Here is a 21,820-nt window from a genome sequence, read left to right as displayed (position 1 = left end):
TAAAAAACAGGGAAATGTCTAAGTGAACCCAAACTTTTGAACGGTAGTGTATATATTGATGGGTCATAAAAATATTACAGCCCCAGACCAATATCACATTTTAGTTAAAATGGGAGGGTTTGGCCGGCAGGGATATCCTTGTCTCATCACGCACTAGCGACTCCTGTGGCGGGCCGGGCGCAGTGCACGCTGACCAGGTCGCTAGGTGTACAGTGTTTCCTGAGACACATTGGTGCGGCTGGCTTCCGGGTTGGATGCGCACTGTGTTAAGAAGCAGTGCGGCTTGGTTGGGTTGTGTTTCGGAGGATGCATGGCTCTCGACCTTTGTCTCTCCCGAGCCCATACTGGAGTTGTAGCGATGAGACAAGACAGTAACTACTAACAATTGGATACCACGAAATATGGGCGAAAAAGGAGGTAAAAATAATAATAAATAATAATAATAATAAATAAATAAATAATTACATGTAGTATGAAACATGATGCAATGTTGTATAACCACAGTGTTACTACACAGGTATAACAGCAATTGAATGTAAAGTGTTACAGAAAGTGTCTGAAATATGCAGATAGAGTCGGAGAGACATCTCACGTTGTATTATACATTTTTTATTGTAGATATGTAGTGGTGTAATAATGATACACAATGTACTGTTTAATCTTTTGTTTTATGTGTAATACCAGTGCCTTAATGTGTTTAGACCCCAGGAAGAGTACCTGCTGCCTTGGCAACAGCTAATGGGGATCCCTAATAGATACAAATACAAATCTCACCTTTCCAGCAGATGAGGGGTCCTTTGCACAGAGCATCCTGACAGTTCTTCACCAGGTAGTATTTTAAGTGCTTCTGCTTCTTGGGCTGCGTGGCCAGCTTCAGGTTGATGTGGTTGGAGAACTCAGTAAAGTACCGGAACCCCTTCTCTCCACAGCCAACACAGTTCCCTGAAAACCCTGCACACACCAACCACAGAGACAGAGAACACGAGTTGGGAACTGTAGGTATTTACAGAATAAGTATGCATTATTTCAGATTATATGGATACATTATTGTCTTATGTCAAAATTGCTAAACCAAAACATTTTCAAAACAACCCAAAATAAGCCATTCAATTCACTTACTTATTATTGCATTAAATGACAGCAAAGCACAGGTTAATCAAATGCTGAATGCAACAGGAATCAAAGTAGTAGCAAGCTACATTACGGATGGTGGAAAAAACATATCACTTCAGATGACTCATCCAAGCTGAGTGGGTAAAATAGTACATTCATTTCAGAGGCCTAAAGTACATTCCATTTCTTGTAACTCTGACCTAGGCTGTGGACGATCTTCGTATTGTATCAAGTCAAAGAGGCATGGCAGACTGACCTAAAAGTGCATTTTTCCCATTCTCATCAGGCAGAAAGCGTCGATCCACAGCACACACCAGTATGTGTTCTGGGATGCTGGGGGACTTGGCACCGACTAACTCAAAGCCAGCTGGGACTTGGATTGGCTCTGTCAACATGGAGACCAGACGGAGGTCCCTACCGGCCTGACAGAAACCTGAGGAGAAGAGAGAGAACACCAGTCAACTCTGGAGTAAACATCCACAACAATAACCCCCCCCCCCCCCCCCCCCCCATTATTTAGGCAGGCCAGGGTGGAGTCCCATTGAGACCAAAGACTCTTTTACAAGAAGCCCTGCATGACAAGGGCTCCCTGCATGTAATCTACATGTCTACATTACAGTGGAACATGCTAAGGTGAATATTGCTGCAAACGTGGTGTTCCTAGGGAGAGAATGAACAAGATGTGTTCTTCAGATATGCTTTTTAGCAGGGATTTGAATCCCAGGGCTTCGCAACTTCTGAGAAAGTCCCAGGGCGAAAGGAGTTTGAGATTGTTTGACACTTACCGTCCATGGTGCAGCAGCTGTCTGGCGAGGGACCATGTAGGTAGGGTGGCGGGGGGCTGCTGGTGTCAGAGTTGCCGTCCACCTCCATCTCCTGCAGACCGTTAGAGGCCTGGTCGATCAGCTGATCCTGACCTGGAGGCTTCCCGCACGGCAGGTACAGGTCCACCTTGGGCTTTATATCTGTGCCCATAACACAATGACCCCTTAAGACATAATGTCCCCATAACACAATGAAGACATAAGACATAATGACCCCATAACACAATGACCCCGTAAGACATAATGGCCCTGTAAGAAACAAGGACTGTGTAAGACATCATTTCCACCTATGACATAATGTCGCCATAATACACAACACATTAAATTATCTTAGAGTGAAGATGCCATACAAAAGCAAGGAGCTGGAGATTGGACACTCTGCAAGGTATTTTTCAAGAGAAGGATGAACCCATAACACATTACATGGCCACATTCAAGTCTACCTTTCTTCAAGAGAACTACACTGAACAAAAATATAAACACAACATGCAACAATTTCAAATATTTTACTGAGTTACAGTTCAGTTGAAATACATTCATTAGCCCTGATCTATGGAATTCACATGACTGGGAATACAGGTATGCATCTTCTGGTTTCAGACACCAGATATAGTAGAGGTGTGGTCAGAAAAGCGGTCAGTCTCTGGTGTGGCCACAATCTGCCTCATGCAGCGTGACACATCTTCACATAGAGTTGATCAAGCTGTTGGTTTTGGCCTGTGGAATGTTGTCCCCCTCTTCAATGGCTGTGCGAAGTTGCTGGATATTGGCGGGAACTGGAATACGCTGTCGTACACCTCGATCCAGAGCATTTCAAACATGCTCAATGGGTGACATGTTTGGGGAGTATGCAGACAATGGAAGACCTGGGACATTTTCAGGTTCCAGGAATTGTGTACAGATCCTTGCGACATGGGGCCATGAATTATCATGCTGAAATGTGGTGATGGCGGATGAATGGTCAAGACCCTGGTGAGGATGACAAGCACGCAGATGAGCTTTCCTAAGCCGGTTTCTGACAGTTTGTGTGGAAATTCTTCGGTTGTGCAAACCCACAGTTCCATCAGCTGTCCGGGTGGCTGGTCTCAGACGATGCCGCAGGTGAAGAAGCCGGATGTGGAGGTCCTGGGCTGGCATGGTTACACGTGGTCTGCAGTTGTGAGGTTGGTTGGACGTACTGCCAAATTTTCTAAAACAAAGTTAGAGTTGGCTTATGGTAGAGAAAAAACATGACATTCTCAGGCAACAGCTCTGGTGGATATCCCTGCAGTCAAAACAGCACATTCTAGAGTGTCATTTTATTGTTCCCAGCACAAGGTGGACTTGTGTAATGATCAGGTGGATGGATTATCTTGGCTCTTTAACAGCAATGTAAACTAATTTGTCCACAACATTTGAGAGAAATAAGCTTTTTGTGCATATGGAACATTTCTGGGATCTTTCATTTCAGCTCATGAAACATTGGATCAACACTACATATTACTTTTATATTTTTGTTAAGTATAAATTACTGAGATGACATGGACTTGCTGTATGGGTATAATTGTCAAGTGCCATTCATTCTCAAGTGTCATTCAGCTGGTCAACATCAGCATAATTAAACATGATCAGAGATGGCAGTTTCAGTTTTAATGTGTTTCTGTTAACTATGATCCACTAAATGAAAGAGGCAGCTAGCTATAGCTAGTGTTTTGTTCTGTTTATATATCTAACAATCTAGATGAGGACACAGACAGACAGACAGACAGACAGACAGACAGACAGACAGACAGACAGACAGACAGACAGACGTACCCTCCATGTTGCCAGGATAATGGACCGGCTCCAGGTATAGCTGAGTGAAGATGGGCTGTGGGTCTCCACTGCTGGAGCGTAGGGAGGCCTTGATAGAGTTGTGGAGGGCCTCTTCGAAGCGAGCAGATTTCAGCTGCCCTGCATATGAATTCCCCATTATCTGGAATGAGAAGAAGGGTATACCATGAACAAAGGCACAGCTATCCACTCCAGGCTCAGCTCCATCCACATCAATAAGTAAGAGAGTAGAATCAGAGGAGGCTGGTGGGAGGAGCTATAAGAGGACGGCTAATTGCTGGAATGGAATAAATGGAACGGTATCAAACACATCAAACACATGTGGCCTGGTGACCCTGATAGAGTGTAAAGAGAGGGGGTAAGCTTAGGGAAAATCCCTTGTTCAAATAAATGGAAACTATATGGAAACTATGTTTGACTCCGTTCCATTAATTACATTCCAGCCATTACAATAAGCCCATCTTCCTATAGCTCCTCCCACCAGCCTCCACAGGTAAAAATCCAATCTACATAGGATACTTGTCCATACAAATGCTAAGATGAACTTAGATGCATCTTCCTGTGTGAGACTAAGCATGCACACACATGATTTCTCTTTCGCGTTTTCCCCTCTGTCGTTATCTCTGTTTCATATTTTTTCTGTTTTTGTCTCTTTCTCTTTACCTCTCTTTCGATCTCTCCTTCTGTCACTACTTTTCTCTCCCTCTGTCTTTCTCTCTGCCTGCCCTGCCCTGGCTCTGTTCCCTGTTGCCCCTTCCCCTGGTCCACTCTTCGGACATCGGCCGAGGCCAGCTGTGTGGGCCTGGGGTTGGTGTTGGATTTGGGCAGCAGGTAGCAGGTAGCAGCTAGACAGACAGGGAGGCACATGTGGCCTGGTGGCCCTGATAGAGTGGAAGGAGAGAGGGGATAAGCTTAGTGAAAAGCCCTTGTTCAAATAAAACAGAGACCACTGCAGGGCCAGAGGTCTCAAGCAAGGAAAATTGCCAAGTACCCTGATATAGCCAATCCCTACTAAATAACTCTCCTTTACCCTCATACTACCCTCTGGGGTCATTTTGACGCCAGAGGAATATTTTAGATCATAGCCCAAGGTGGTTTATTCAATTCTTCACATTTGTCATGACTTTGTCAATCAACTTGTTCTTAACAAATAAAAATTATTGTTTAGTGATTCTGTATCATGTTGGTCCCGTGTGGCTCAGTTGGTAGAGCATGGTGCTTGCAACGCCAGGGTTGTGGGTTCAATTCCCACGGGGGGACCAGGATGAATACGTATGAACTTTCCAATTTGTAAGTCGCTCTGGATAAGAGCGTCTGCTAAATGACTTAAATGTAAATGTAATGCAAATCCCAAAACACCTAATTTCCGCCTGTACTGATTTGATAGAACGGACCTTTATTTGAATCTAGGTTTCTCTGGAGAAATAATAACAAGTTATTCATACTACCAGGGGTGGAGGGGGACCTGTATCAATGATGTTGACCAGATAGACAGCTATTTCATGTACTTGCCTAAGATTGTCATTTTCTACACCATGCATCGTATAACTGTGTACAAAACCAAAATTACCTTATTTTGTGCACATAAAAATCAGCCAGTGGTACACAAAGTCTTCCACTGGTAGACATACTTGATATAACTGCAAAACAGAACTCAGATACACTCTGAATCTACACAGAGAGCTGTACTGGTGTGTATTCTCTGAAAAGTAGTTATTCTAGCCAAATCTCAAGAAATATTTAAATCCACGTTTCTCTGAAGACATAATATTAAGTTACACATATCCTCAGAGGGTGGAGGGGGACATGTACCAGTGATTTTGACCAGATAGACAGATCACCTGGCGACATGGAGCACCTTATGAACTCACCTATGGTTAGAACTTGGATTGAAGGTGTACAAAATGTAAATGACCTTACATATATGCTTTTTGAAGCATCCTGCCATTGGCCCTACCTCCCATTGTTCCCCTAGCAGTGATGCTAATGCTGGCTGTGGGGTAAGTAACTAAAGAAAACTAAGCAATATTATTGGTCATTGTCTCTCAGGATCAATGGGTGAATTCCTTTTTTGTCAATAAAACGAAGTATATTTAAAATGTTGGTGTACCGGCCATTTAAAAGGAAGTTGTACCACATAAATAAGAAAACATAAAAATTGACTTCAAAATTCTAAAAACTAAATTATACTACAATCAAATAATGGTAAATCAGCTTTTAAGTACTAATGTGGATTGTACTTTAGAAAATAGCGGTACATTATTTAAGAGAACAATTCATTTTTTTGTTCTACGGAATATGCAATTTAACAGTCAGTTTGCTAATAATACAGTCTGTTTTTGTTATTTTGTATTTCCGCTAACATTATTTACATGTCTAATGATGTTTTGAAAATAATTGCGTTGATATTTTTCTATGGTTGTTGCTTTTTTCATTAGTTTCAAAATGACCCCAGTTGATAATCCATGTATGTAAAACATGTTGGTAGTATGAGGGTTAAATTAATTTAAAAAATTCTGGACCGAGCACGCCCCCATTCTCATCGACGGGGCTGTAGTGGAGCAGGTTGAGAGCTTCAAGTTCCTTGGTGTCCACATCACCAACAAACTAGAATAGTCCAAACACACTAAGACAGTCGTGAAGAGGGCACGACAAAACCTATTCCCCCTCAGGAGACTGAAAAGATTTGGCATGGGTCCTCAGATCCTCAAACAGTTCTACAGCTGCACCATCGAGAGCATCCTGACTGGTTGCATCACTGCCTGGTACAGCAATTACTCGGCCTCCGACCGCAAGGCACTACAGAGGGTAGTGCGTACAGCCCAGTACATCACTGGGGCTAAGCTGCCTACCATCCAGGACCTCTACACCAGGCGGTGTCAGAGGAAGGCCCTAAAATTTGTCAACAACCCAAGCCACCCCAGTCATAGACTGTTCTCTCTGCTACCGCATGGCAAGCAGTACCGGATCGCCAAGTCTAGGACCAAAAGGCTTCTCAACAGCTTTTACCCCCAAGCCATAAGACTCCTGAACATTTTATGAAATGGCTACCTGGACTATTTGCATTGTGTCCCGCCAACCCTAACCAACCAACCCCTCTTTTACGCTGCTGCTACTCTCTGTTTACCATCTATGCATAGTCACTTTAACTATACCTACATGTAGATATTACCTGGGGCGGCAGCGTAGCCTAGTGGTTAGAGCGTCGGACTAGTAACCGGAAGGTTGCAAGTTCAAATCCCCGAGCTGACAAGGTACAAATCTGTCGTTCTGCCCCTGAACAGGCAGTTAACCCACTGTTCCTAGGCCGTCATTGAAAATAAGAATTTGTTCTTAACTGACTTGCCTAGTTAAATAAAGGTAAAAAATTAAAAAAATAAAATAATAATTAGCCCAACTAACCGGTGCCTAACCGCACACAGGTTAGGGCCTGTAAGTAAGCATTTCACTGTAAGGTCTACACCTGTTGTATTCAGCTCACGTGACAAACAAACTTTGATTTGAAGCCATTTATTTGCAGGGTTTACAAAGGAATGAAAAGAAAGTCACATTTTTTGGCAATGTCTTGGCTCCCTACCTTGGTCCTTGGGCTGGTGTTACTGTAGTGTTGTATAAACGCAGCCATTAACAGCCAAGTCAAGTCAAGCCACAGGTTGAAGGCTGTTTGGGAACAGCTAGGACTCTGTAACAATTACGTTATCTGTGGTGTGGAAGAGGCGTCTGTGCGACAGTTCTTTTTAAGGACAAGATTATTTGTGTATTTTGACTAATACAATGCCAGAAATATTGATTTTGACTATGTCAAGCAATTTAAGAATGGCCTTCAGAAAACAATTCCAAAACAAAACCCTGTATTACAAGCTTAAAAACATTCACAGGAATGCTACAAGCCTACATATAATATCTATAGTACCTCCAGAATTTGGAGACAAATTACATTTAAACATACTGTAACTAAACAACTTGCGTACATTTATTTGGTTAAAAAAAACGAGTTGCAGCCAATCCAGCTAATTTAATTTGCAAATGAATTGCCAATACCACTCGGCTAAGGTAACAATTATGAAATAGAACCAAACAAACTTAACTAAATCAAGAGATCACTTTGACAAATTAACCACTATCAAAAATGAATGATTAGCTAGTAGCTATCCCTCTCATATGAAAAGAAAGGTACAGTAGGCCTACCTTACAACAACCCAGGCTTCATTTTTTATCAATATCATGCAAATCATTACATGTGGTAAAAGCAAATTGCAACTGAAAACGTGGGTAATTAACTGCGAGTTGACAACAGCTGCTCAATGCAGGTCTTCGCTATCTGAGATCCTTGGGATGTCCAACTCTGACATCACCGCATTGAAGTTGACATTTTAAACAGTTAAGTTTAGGGTTAGGCAAGGGTTATGGTTAAGGTTAGGGTTAGGGTTAGGGTAGGGGTTAAGGTTGGGGTTTAAGGTAGGGACTTCCCAAGGATACCGGATACCACTAACTCTCAGTGCAGCCAGCCAAAGAACCACTTGCCTTTTTTTAAATGTGAAATCCTTAGTTGAAACAATAACAAAGCGTCCTCCCTCCCACTGTTTCAGCAAAAAGCTGAGAGATGGGCCTGGAGAAATGTAACCACTCTCAAATTCATATACAGAGCTATGGATGCAAGGACTGACCATCCATGATATATATGGTATCCATGATACCATCCATGATATTGTTTTAACCATGTTTGAGGCTATACACTGTTTGTTTACAAGTACATTATTTATAAACACTAGGGTATGACAATTTAACTAAGCTCATTAGGTTATATAAGTTATATTCTTCAAGAATCAATGGGTACATATAATTAATTTATAATAATAATAAGAGTCTTGGTGGTTCCAATCTTCTTCCATTTAAGAATGATTGAGGCCAATGTGTTATTAGGGTTCTGCAATGCTGCAGAAATGTTTTGCCACCCTTCCCAAAAATCTGTGCCTCGACACAATCCTGTCTCAGAGCTCTACCGACAATTCCTTCGACCTCATGGCTTGGTTTTTGCTCTGACATGAACTGTCAACTGTGGGACCTGATATAGACAGGTATGTGCCTTTCCAAATCATGCAAAAACCAAGCCATGAGGTCGAAGGAACTGTCCGTAGAGCTCCGAAAGGATTGTGTGGAGGCACAGATCTGGAGAAGGGTACCAAAAAAAATGTTTCAGCGGCAGGCACTGGGAGACTAGTCAGGATCGGGTGAAAGATTAACGGAGTAAAGTACAGAGAGACCCTTGATGAAAACCTGCTTCGCTGGGGGCAAATGGTTCACCTTCCAACAGGACAACGACCCTAATGTCACGTTCCTGACCTGTTTTCTGTTTTGTATGTGTTTAGTTGGTCAGGACGTGAGCTGGGTGGGAATTCTATGTTGTGTGTCTAGTTTGTCTGTTTCTATGTCAGCCTAGTGTGGGTTCTCAATCAGAGACAGATGGTAGTCGTTGTCTCTGATTGAGACTCACTAGTCCGGAGTTGTCCCTCTGTCCTGAGCTACCTCTCTGTCCTGAGCTACCTCTTTGTCCTGAACTACCTCTCTGTCCTGAGTTGTCTCCTCTATTGTAGAGGGGAGTTGGTGAAGGTTCCTGGACCATGGTCGGGGGCGAGGGTCGCCACTCAAGGGACGCTAAGGAGGTGGACAAAGACAATGGTGGAGTAGTGCCCTCGTCCACCGCCGGAGCCGCCACCGCGGACAGATGCCCACCAAGACCCTCCCCTTGAGTTTACGGGGTGCGCCCGGAGTTCGCACCTTGAAAGGGGGGTCTGTCACGTTCCTGACCTGTTTTCTGTTTTGTATGTGTTTAGTTGGTCAGGACGTGAGCTGGGTGGGAATTCTATGTTGTGTGTCTAGTTTGTCTGTTTCTATGTCAGCCTAGTGTGGGTTCTCAATCAGAGACAGATGGTAGTCGTTGTCTCTGATTGAGACTCATATATAGGAGGCTTGTTTTGTGTTGGGATTTTGTGGGTGTTTGTTACCTGTCTCTGTGTTTGTGTTCTGCACCAGATAGGTCTGTATCGGTTTTGCACATTTGTTATTTTGTATGTAGTTTGTAGTGTTTCACTTGTGTTTGTATTAAACATGTTTAAAACTAGCCGCGCTGCACTTTGGTCCTCTCCTTCACCCCTGGAAGAAAACCTTTACAGAAACACCCACCAAACCCGGACCAAGCAGCGTGGCAACGGGCAGCAGCAACAGCAGCAGCAGTACAAGGAGGAATGGACATGGGAGGATATTCTGGACGGAGATGGACCCTGGGCAGAGCCAGAGGAGTGTCGCCGTCCTAAAGCGGAGCTGGAGGCATCAAAAGCGGAGAGGCGGCATTATGAGGCGCTTGCAAGGCAGAGTGGCTGGAAACCCGAGAGGCTCACCCAAAAATTTATTGGAGGGGGGCTAAAGGGGAGTGTGGCGAAGCCGGGTTGGATACCTGAGCCAACTCCCCGGGCTTACCGTGGAGTGAGAGGGCGTCGTACCGGTCAGACACCGTGTTATGCGGTAAAGCGCACGGTGTCCCCAGTACGCGTGCTTAGCCCAGTGCGGGCTATTCCACCTTGCCGCACTGGGAGGGCTAGGTTGGGCATCGAGCTGGATGTCATGAAGCCGGCCCAACGTATCTGGCCTCCAGTACGTCTCCTCGGGCCAGCGTACATGACACCAGCCTTACAGGTGGTGTCCCCGGTTCGCCTGCATAGCCCAGTGCGGGTTGTTCCACCTCGCCGCACTGGCAGGGCTACGGGGACCATTCAACCTGGTAAGGTTGGAGAGGCTCGGTGCTCAAGAGCGCGTGTCCTCCTTCACGGTCCGGTATATCCGGCGCCACCTTCCCGCCCCAGCCCAGTACCACCAGTGCCTACACCACGCACCAGGCTTCCAGTGCATCTCCAGAGCCCTGTTCCTCCTCCCCGCACTCGCCCTGAGGTGCGTGCCCTCAGCCCGGTACCTCCAGTTCCGGCACAACGCATCAGGCCTATAGTGCGTCTCAGCCGGCCAGAGTCTGCCGTCTGCCCAGCGGTGCCTGAACTGGCCATCTGCCCAGCGCCGTCTGAGCCATCCGTCTGCCCAGCGCCGTCTGAGCCATCCGTCTGCCCAGCGCCGTCTGAGCCATCCGTCTGCCACGAGCCATTAGAGCCGCCCGTCTGTCCCGAGCCATTAGAGCCGTCCGTCAGTCAGGAGCCGCTAGAGCCGTCCATCAGTCAGGAGCTGCCAGAGCCGCCAGCCAGTCAGGAGCTGCCAGAGCCGCCAGCCAGTCAGGAGCTGCCAGAGCCGCCAGCCAGTCAGGAGCTGCCAGAGACGCCAGCCAGTCAGGAGCTGCCAGAGACGCCAGCCAGTCAGGAGCTGCCAGAGACGCCAGCCAGTCAGGAGCTGCCAGAGACGCCAGCCAGTCAGGAGCTGCCAGAGACGCCAGCCAGTCAGGAGCTGCCAGAGCTGCCCTACAGTCATGAGCTGCCCTTCAGTCATGAGCTGCCCTTCAGTCATGAGCTGCCCTCCAGTCATGAGCTGCCCTCCAGTCATGAGCTGCCCTCCAGTCATGAGCTGCCCTCCAGTCATGAGCTGCCCTCCAGTCATGAGCTGCCCTCCAGTCATGAGCTGCCACTCAGTCATGAGCTGCCACTCAGTCCGGAGCTGCCACTAGTCCGGAGTTGTCCCTCTGTCCTGAGCTATCTCTCTGTCCTGAGCTACCTCTTTGTCCTGAACTACCTCTCTGTCCTGAGTTGTCTCCTCTATTGTAGAGGGGAGTTGGTGAAGGTTCCTGGGCCATGGTCGGGGGCGAGGGTCGCCACTCAAGGGACGCTAAGGAGGTGGACAAAGACAATGGTGGAGTGGTGCCCTCGTTCACCGCCGGAGCCGCCACCGCGGACAGATGCCCACCAAGACCCTCCCCTTGAGTTTACGGGGTGCGCCCGGAGTTCGCACCTTGAAAGGGGGGTCTGTCACGTTCCTGACCTGTTTTCTGTTTTGTATGTGTTTAGTTGGTCAGGACGTGAGCTGGGTGGGAATTCTATGTTGTGTGTCTAGTTTGTCTGTTTCTATGTCAGCCTAGTGTGGGTTCTCAATCAGAGACAGATGGTAGTCGTTGTCTCTGATTGAGACTCATATATAGGAGGCTTGTTTTGTGTTGGGATTTTGTGGGTGTTTGTTATCTGTCTCTGTGTTTGTGTTCTGCACCAGATAGGTCTGTATCGGTTTTGCACATTTGTTATTTTGTATGTTGTTTGTAGTGTTTCACTTGTGTTTGTATTAAACATGTTTAACACTAGCCGCGCTGCACTTTGGTCCTCTCCTTCACCCCTGGAAGAAAACCTTTACACCTAAGCACACAGCCAAGACAATGCAGGAGTGGCTTCGGGACAAGTCTCTGAATGTCCTTGAGTGGCCCAGCCAAAGCCCATACTTGAACCTGATCTAACATCTCGGGAAAGACCTGAAAATAGCTCCCCATCCAACCTGACAGAGCTTGAGAGGATCTGCAGAGAAGAATGAGAGAAACCCCAAATACAAGTGTGCCAAGCTTGTAGCGTCATACCCAAGAAGTCTCAAGGCTGTAATCGCTGCCGAAGGTTCTTCAACACTGAGTAAAGGGTCTGAATACTTATTTAAATGTGATATATCTGGGGGGGGGGGGGGGGGGGGGGGTTCGGTATAAATTGGCACATACACACACACACACACAAAAAAACATTCTTCGACTTGTCATTATGGGATATTGTGTGTAGATTGATGAGGAAAAAAACTATTTTCTCAATTTTAGAATAAGGCTATAATGTAATAAAATGTGGAAAAAATCAAGTGGTCTGAACACTTTCCAAATGCACTGCATGTTTATGCAGCATTTATAGAGTATGACATAGGTTTATGCTATATAAATACAAGTATTACTTTGTTTACTAAAACATTTCCCCAACAACACTGTAGTCCCTTTTGTCTGGGTCTTGTTGTTTTCTAAAATAAGTAATGCATTTCTCTGTTTAAGTAAACTTACTGAGAATTTCTCATGCAAACTAAGAAAGGTCAACACATAGGTAATTGACACTAAAGAAGACACACTTCCCTCCATACCCAGCACTGACCGTTTTTATACTTTTTCTAACATTGATATTTAGATGTGTCAATGACAACCGTATAATTCTCAGTATCTTATTTGAAAATTGGGGAGACTTAAAAGAACATCAAAAGAGCTATACAATATATTCAGTATGACATCTGCCTCTGTCTGCTTCACCTGCAAACTTCAATAGTCCATTGTTAGAAAAATAAAAGCATGAGTAAGCCAGTCGGTGAGCCATTCATAATAATCTTCACATTATTTTACTAAAATATTGGATTCTACATATCAATTCATAATATAATTCTGTCATGCTGGAAACATAAATAAACAGACAGATGAAACATTAAAGCTGCAATATGTCACTTTTTGGGTGACCCGACCAAATTCACGTAGAAAAGTATGTTATAGATCTGTCATTCTCGTTGAAAGTAAGTCTAAGAAGTCGTAGAAATGTTCTGTGTGCTATTTCTATGCTTCCCGTTCTTAAGTTTAGTTTTTACACAGGCTTCAAACAGCTGAAAATACAATAGTTATGGTTATGGAAAATATTTTTCACACAGATTTAGATAGTACAATGATTCTCTACACTATACTTGCTTGTTTTATCATATAAACTAAAATTAGGAGAACTATTAGAATTTTTGCAATCAGGAAATGGCAGAGCGATTTCTGCATAGCGCGTCTTTAAGTCAGATTATGTTGATAATGGTCATTTTGTTTAACTGTCAATCTTTCAATGTCATCTTTGCATAGACAGTGTCAGGATTTGGCCAGGATTGTTCAGGTTTTGGTCACTAGATGCCCCCATTGTGCTTTTTTGACCCTTTTGTTTTTCCCTTGTTCTAGTTATTATTTGCACCTGTGCCTCATTTCCCTTGAACGTATTTAAACCCTTAGTGTTCCTCAGTTCTTTGCTCTGTGTTTGAATGTTTGCACCCTGCCCCAGCCATGCTGTGAACATTTGTTTCTCCAGTTGGATTTTCTTGCGGTACTCTGGTTTTGTTCTTGTTTATTTTTGATTATTCTTTTGAGGTTTGTTTTTTCCCTGCTGTTCTTACCACTTTGTGGATTTTCCTTGTGTCTTGGAGGATATACATTTTTTCTCTTGGATTTACTTTTGACGTTGTGGATTTATATTTTTGCCTGAAGATCTTTTTACTTTATTGAATTACCGTCTCAAGTTTATTGAATCACCGTCTCAAGTACTGCTGTGCCTCATCTTCTGGGTTCTGCCGACTATTAGTGGCTCAGTTTACTAAGTGACTGTTTCTCACACCGGAGACCCGAGTTCGTAACCGGGTCCTGACAGACAGGCAAACAGTGTGATTGACTTACTGACTGAGTCTTCAGTTCATTACTGCAGATCTACTCAACAGTTGGTTTAATCTAGCCACTTCTCACCTCCTCACCAATGGTTATAGTGGGTCGCAGGTAGTGTGTGAGACAGCTATAAACTATGATGTTAGCCAAACAGGGGCTCCATTACTCCTCAGCGCTTACTCATCATACACTCATTTCTGTTAATCATGATTTCTTTACTGGACGTCAGGGTTTGTGTTTGATGGTGAAATTAGTCTACTTTAAATCGTATTATTAGACAACACAGGGTCTGCATGTCTGTGTGGACTCTATATGCTCCATGGGGTAGTCCATTTGTTTTTTGGATGAAAGAAAGAGATGACTTGTGCTCCAAGAGGATAGTAGTAACCATTACAGTTTCCTGTCTGAGGTAAATCAAACACATGACCAATCAAAAACTCCCATAGTAAGCCTATTTCATACAGACCGGCGCTAGCAGCAAGTTCAACAGGGGGAATAGTGGTGTCACAGTGATTTATGTCCCCACAGCTTCCAGCAGCAGCTCCCTCCCTCCCAGCAGCCCCTGACTTTGACACAGCAGCCATTTATTTTAACCATTTGAAATGGAGATAATGAGGAATCCCAGTGGTTTCTTTGGCTTCAAAAGAGCCTTGCGTGTGAAAACAAAAGAGCCTGAGTCTAAATGGTAGTGTCACGTTCCTGACCTGTTTTCCTTGTTTTTGTATGTGTTTAGTTGGTCAGGGCGTGAGTTGGGGTGGGCATTCTATGTTATGTGTTTCTATGTTGGGTTAAATGTGTTGCCTGATATGGTTCTCAATTAGAGGCAGGTGTTTGACGTTTTCTCTGATTGAGAACCATATTAAGGTAGGCTGTTCTCACTGTTTGTTTGTGGGTGATTGTTCCTGTGTCTGTGTCTACCACTGTTTCGTTTGTTCGTTCGTTTTGGTAGTCTGTTCCTGTTTCATGCGTTCTTCGTGTTTATGTAAGTTCTTGTTTCAGGTCAGTCTGAATTGATTATTTTGTAATCAATTCAAGTGTTCTTCGTGTTTCGTCTTTCATTTATTAAATTCATTATGTATTCATCACCCGCTGCGCCTTGGTCCACTCATTGTCCTCAAGATGATCGTTACAGCTAGCTCTGTGGCCCTCCCTCCACCCATCCTTCACAACTGTATTGAGTGCCAGCCAAAGGCCCTGAAAAAGGGGAAGTGGCCCTTTCACCCCCCACCACCACCTGAGGAAAGATAGGTCATGTGACAAGGTGACTGGGGGACAAGAGATTTCAAAGATTTTACTGAGTTACAGTTCATATAAAGTAATTAGGCCCTAATCTATGTATTTCTCATCACTGGGAATCAAGATGTGCATCTGTTGGTCACAGATGCTGTACATCCATGGCTGTCCTCCACATGCTGCTGTGGTGGATATGATGCTGGAGAATATGATGCTGGGTTATATGACGCTTGTCCTAATTGAAAGACAGATTACATCAATAAAGTTTCTAGAACTTGTTTCTCCTCTGAAATTCTATCAGTATTTAGCAGGACAGAATACATGCTCCAGTGGATTTTTTCATGAATAATGCTTCACTTACTTGCATTCGGACTCTTGGTCCTTTGAAGTGGTGTCTGTGTTATAGGGGAGTAACGGGGGTGTCAGCAACAGGTGTGGCTGAAATAGCCGAATCCACAAATTTTAAGTGGTTTCCACATACTTTTGTATATATAGTGTACCTTAAAAAAAATTCTGGCATCTTTATTTCATTGTTTATTTAACCCTTATCTTACCAGGTAAGTTGATTGAGAACACATTCTCATTTACAGCAACGGCCTGGGGAATAGTTAAAGGGAAGAGGGGGGGGGGGGGGGGGGTTAAATGAGCCAATTGTAAGCTGGGGATAATTAGGTGACCATGATGGTATGAGGGCCAGATTGGGAATTTAGCCAGGACACCGGGGATAAAACCCCTACTCTTATGATAAGTGCCAAGGGATCTTTCTTGACCACTGAGAGTCAGGACACTGTTTAACGGAAAGACGGAATGAAACATGGGAACAATACTTTACATGTTGCCTTTATATTTGTTCAAAATAAAGGGTTGTGTTTCATTTGAGTACCATTTAACTTTGTTAAAATCAAATCAAAGTTATTTGTCACATGCGCCGAATACAACAGGTGTAGACCTTACCGTGAAATGTTTACTTACATGCTTACCCGCTAGCTGTCTGAATCGCCGTGTCTCCAGCTCGCCCAGCTACTCACTGGACCCAATGGTCCCTTGGCTACGCATGCCTCTCCTTATTGTCAATATGCCTTGTCCATTGCTGTTTTGGTTAGTTATTATTGCCTTATTTCACTGTAGAGCCTCTAGCCCTGCTCAATACGCCTTAGCTAAAATGGCATTGTTGGTTAAGGGCTTGTTATTAATTTATTTACCTTTATTTGGGGTAGGGGGCAGTATTTTCACGTCTGGATGAAATGCATGCCAAGAGTAAACTGCCTGCTACAAAGCCATAAAAGCTAGAATATGCATATTATTAGTTGATTTGGATAGAAAACGGTCTGAAGTTCCTAAAACTGTTTGAATGATGTCTGTGAGTATAACAGAACTCATATGGAAGGCAAAAACCTGAGAAAAAATCCAACCAGGAAGTGAGAAATCTGAGGTTGGTCGATTTTCATCTCAGCTCCTATTGAAGATACAGTGGGATATTGGTAATGTTGCACTTCCTCCTAAGGCTTCCACTAGATGTCAACAGTCTTTAGAACCTTGTCTGATGCTTCTACTGTTAATTGGGGCCGAAGGAGAGGGGAATGAGTAAGGTCTATCATGAGCTGAACATGCGCTGAACATGCGCTGACCATGCGCGTTCACGTGAGAGCGAGCTCTGTTCCATCGCACTACTGAAGACAAAGGAATTCTCCGGTTGGAACATTATTGAAGAATTATGTTAAAAACATCCTAAAGATTGATTCAATACTTCGTTTGTCATGTTTTTACGGACTGTAATATAACTTTTTTAACTTTTTGTCCGTACTTTTCGCTGGACTTGCCCGCGCGTCGTAAGTTTGGAAAGTGTACTGAACGCTAGAACAACAAGGAGGAATTTGGACATAAATTATGGACACTATCGAATAGCCCCCGCTATTCGATGCACAAAGCACAAAGCACCCTTTGTGCTGGTCAAGGGCAGTCAGGTCTGGAGTGAACCAAGGGCTATATCTGTTCCTGGTTCTACATTTTTTGAATGGGGCATGCTTATGTAAGGTGGTGAGGAAAGCATTTTTAAAGAATAACCAGGCATCCTCTACTGTCAGAGTGAGGTCAAAATCCTTCCAGGATACCCAGTCCAGGTCGATTAGCATTTGACAGTGATGAGGGGTGGTCGTTTGACCACAGACCCATTACGGACGCAGGCAATGAGGCAGTGATTGCTGAGATCCTGGTTGAAGACAGCAGAGGTGTATTTGGAGGGCAGGTTGGTCAGGATGATTTTTATGAGGGTGCCGTGGTTACAGATTTGGGGTTGTACCTGGTAGGTTCATTGATAATTTTGTGCGATTGAGGGCATCAAGCTCAGATTGTAGGATGGCCAGGGATTTAAGCATGTCCCAGTTTAGGTCACCTAACAGCACGAGCTCTGAAGATAGATAGGGGGCAATCAATTCACAATAGGTGAATCCAGGGCACAGCTGGGGGCAGAAGGTGGTCTATAGCAAGAGGCAACAGTGAGAGACTTGATTCTGGAAAGGTGGATTTTTAAAAGTAGAAGCTCAAATTGTTTGGGCACAGACCTGTATAGTAAGACAGAACTCTGCATGCTATCTCTACAGTAGATTGCAACTCCGCCCTTTTGGCAGTTCTATCTTGTCGGGAAATGTTATAGTTAGGGATGGAAATTTCCGGGTTTTTGGTGGTCTTCCTAAGCCAGGATTCAGACACGGCTAGGACATCCAGGTTGGCAAAGTGTGCTAAAGCAGTGAATAAAACAAACTTAGGGAGGAGGCTTCTAATGTTAACATGCATGAAACCAAGGATTTTACGGTTACAGAAGTCAACAAATGAGAGCACCTGGGGGATGGGAGTGGAGCTAGGCACTGCAGGGCCTGGATTAACCTCTACATCACCAGAGGAACAGAGGAGGAGTAGGATAAGGGTACGGCTAAAGGCTATAAGAACTGGTCGTCCGTACGTTCAGAACAGTGGAGGTAAACCTATCCATTGAGTGACGATGAGAGAGATATTGTCTCTAGAAACATAATTTAAACCAGGTGAGGTCCTGCATGTGTGGGAGGTGGATCTAAAGGGTTAAGAAAAATAAGAGTTAAAAAGATTTATTAAATAAACTTAAGTTTTATAAAGTAATGTGCGGGGGTACAGGTTAGTCAAAGTAATTGAGGTACTATGTACATGTAGGTAGGGGTAAAGTAACTATGCATAGATAATAAACAGCGAGTAGCAGCAGTGCAAAAAAAGGGGAGAGCACAGAGAGAGAAAAAAAGAGCTCAACCAGGCCATGCCAGTAGAGTGGAAGAAGCGCCAGGGGGCTGTAGGGTGGTGGGGTGGATTAGTCAGTGGGGACTATAAAAGTGGATGTACCAGGGTTTTAGGCCTGGTGTGAATGAGTGGCTGGGGTGAGTTGAAGGGGGCTAGGGAGATGGTCAAAAGGAGCATTTGGGCAGATGAAGAAGAAGTCATCATCATTAAGCCGCTGGAAGTTTACTGTCCAGTTATAAAAGTCATTTCTAAATTAGGGGATGGGGGAGTGCATGTGAAAAGGGAGAAGGGCTCAGAGTGGCTGAGAAGATCTGGGGGCGGTGCAGAGTAAAGCTGTGGCCTGTGGGTCTGAGGGACTCTGTGGGACTGGGGGGAAATTCATTACGGGCACAGCCCAGCCTTTGTTCTGGCAGTAGGTTGATTGGAGTGCTGACCTTGCCTCCCAGCCTGCCCTGCACACTCTGCTCTGACTGGACCAGTGGAGGATGAGTTTAAGAGCAAGGCATTTAACCTTCAACTAAATTCCAACCTCAGCCACAGCAGACAAAGGTTGGCAGAATTTATTAGCAAAGGCTTGCCTAAACAGCCGCTATTAGGATGATATAGATGCTATACAAACTTGGATAATATAGATCCTATACAACCTGAAACAAAGAGTTGAAAAACTGTTGTGTTTCCCGGGAGGAGATTTTGTCAGCTCTACGTGAAAAATCAGTTTCTGGTTCTGATTCTGATGAGTACGGTCGTGGCCAAAAGTTTTGAAAATGACACAAATATTAATTTCCACAAAGTTTGCTGCTTCAGTGTCTTTAGATATTTTTGTCAGAAGTTACTATGGAATACTGAAGTATAACTACAAGCATTTCATAAGTGTCAAAGGCTTTTATTGACAATTACATTAAGTTGATGCAAAGAGTAAATATTTGCAGTGTTGACCGTTCTTTTTGAAGACCTCTGCAATCCGCCCTGGCATGCTGTCAATTAACTTCTGGGCCACATCCTGACTGATGGCAGCCCATTCTTGCATAATCAATGCTTGGAGTTTGTAAGATTTAGTGGGTTTTTGATGGTCCACCCGCCTCTTGAGGATTGACCACAAGTTCTCAATGGGATTAAGGTCTGGGGAGTTTCCTGGCCATGGACCCAAAATATCGATGTTTTGTTCCCCGAGCCACTTAGTTATCACTTTTGTCTTATGGCAAGGTGCTCCATCGTGCTGGAAAAGGCATTGTTCGTCACCAAACTGTTCCTGGATGGTTGGGAGAAGTTGCTCTCAGAGGATGTGTTGGTACCATTTTCTATTATAATTAGAAAGGGGATTCAACAAAGAAAAGGACTTTACCCCAGTCCTCAGCAGTCCAATCCCTGTACCTTTTGCAGAATATCAGTCTGTCCCTGATGTTTTTCCTGGAGAGAAGTGGCTTCTTTGCTGCCCTTCTTGACACCAGGCCATCCTCCAAAAGTCTTCGCCTCACTGTGCGTGCAGATGCACTCACACCTGCCTGCTGCCATTCCTGAGCAAGCGCTGTACTGTTGGTGCCTCGATCCCGCAGCTGAATCAACTTTAGGAGACGGTCCTAGCGCTTGCTGGACTTTCTTGGGCACCCTGAAGCCTTCTTCACAACAATTGAACCTCTCTCCTTGAAGTTCTTGGTGATCCGATAAATGGTTGATTTAGGTCCAATCTTACTGGCAGCAATATCCTTGCCTGTGAAGCCCTTTTTGTGCAACGCAATGGTGATGGCACATGTTTTCTTGCAGGTAACCATGGTTGACAGAGGAAGAACAATGATTCCAAGCACAACCCTCCTTTTAAAGCTTCCAGTCTGTTATACGAACTCAATCAGCATGACAGAGTGATCTCCAGCCTTGTCCTCGTCAACACTCACACCTGTGTTAACGAGAGAATCACTGACATGATGTCAGCTGGTCCTTTTGTGGCAGGGCTGAAATGCAGTGGAAATGTTTTTTGGGGGGATTCAGTTCATTGGCATGGCAAAGAGGGACTTTGCAATTAATTGCAATTCATCTGATCACTCTTCATAACATTCTGGAGTATATGCAAATTTCCATCATATAAACTGAGGCAGCAGACTTTGTGACAATTAATATTTGTGTCATTCTCAAAACTTTTGGACACGACTGTATATAAAGTTGGTATAATGTCTTTGCATAACAGAAAACAATGCATTCTAGGCAGCTACATCTAAACAATATTGAAGATTACAAAATTAATTTAAATGCACATGGTCAAAATTTCCTAAACAAAATACCAAACTTGACCTTTTTGCTATCAGTTTAGCTATGTTATTGTGAAAAAATACCCTACTACAGTTTCACTTAGTGTTCTATTTAACAACAAAAATGTCTGCTTTCATTTCAGGTGTTGATGACAAACTGAATCAATCCCCCTCCAAGGAACTGTCATAAAATCTAACTTAATTTACTGCATTTCCACACAATTTCAAAACAAAAAAATGCAATTTGGAGAACAAAAACAAAAACAAGCCACATTGACTCCAGACATATGCAGAAAATGTCTGCTTTCATTTAATTTAATTTCAGGCCTGGTGGACAAATTCAATTAATATGGGGGAATTACTGATCATTTACAATGCTGTGGCTCGCTGAGTAAGTCTAATAAAATGGAAGCCCTGCGAGTGAACCCACTCAGGTTTTTACAATGCTGCCCAGCCTGGGGTGACCACCAGAATCAAGCATGTAGTCATTGCATACTATGAATATGGGACTAAATAATTCACTATTTACTGCTTGTGAATTGGTCCCAATACATTTGGGACCCTAAAATGGAGGGACTATGTACAAAAAGTGTTGTAATTTCTACACAGTTCACCCGATATTGATGGAAATACCCACAAATTAAAACTGACAGTTCACACTTTAACGTCATAGTCCCTGTATCATTTCAAATCCAAAGCACCCGGAGTACGGAGCCAAAACGACAACAAATGTGTCACTGTCCCAGTACTTTTGGAGCTCACTGTACATCAATAGTTCCTCCATTCTTATAAAAGAGATGTCCAAACAGACTACTTTAGAACCTTTCTGAATGGACATAGAGAGAATTAGAAAAACTCACCATCAATCAAAGCCACCAGCTCATCTTAGACACAAGAGCAGATCACATTTCTCCTTTCCTAAAAACATATACATCTAGGCC

General features: G+C 44.0%; 1 protein-coding gene across 1 annotated transcript in view; it reads right to left on the bottom strand.

Moving 5' to 3' along the window:
* LOC129813758 (GREB1-like protein) overlaps positions 1-21,820 on the bottom strand; it is a 92,042-nt gene that overhangs the window by 43,975 nt on the left and 26,247 nt on the right. Inside the window, exons 2-5 of the mRNA XM_055866259.1 lie at positions 3,732-3,891; positions 1,899-2,078; positions 1,370-1,546; positions 775-951 (exon numbers count right to left, since the gene is read on the bottom strand). Coding sequence (XP_055722234.1) covers positions 775-951; positions 1,370-1,546; positions 1,899-2,078; positions 3,732-3,888 — 691 coding nt within the window. The 5' untranslated portion in view covers positions 3,889-3,891. The remainder of the gene's footprint in view (positions 1-774; positions 952-1,369; positions 1,547-1,898; positions 2,079-3,731; positions 3,892-21,820) is intronic.

This window comes from Salvelinus fontinalis, chromosome 17, assembly GCF_029448725.1.
Source record: "Salvelinus fontinalis isolate EN_2023a chromosome 17, ASM2944872v1, whole genome shotgun sequence".
Classification (NCBI taxonomy): domain Eukaryota; kingdom Metazoa; phylum Chordata; class Actinopteri; order Salmoniformes; family Salmonidae; genus Salvelinus; species Salvelinus fontinalis.
This window is presented reverse-complemented; position numbering and strand designations above follow the sequence as displayed.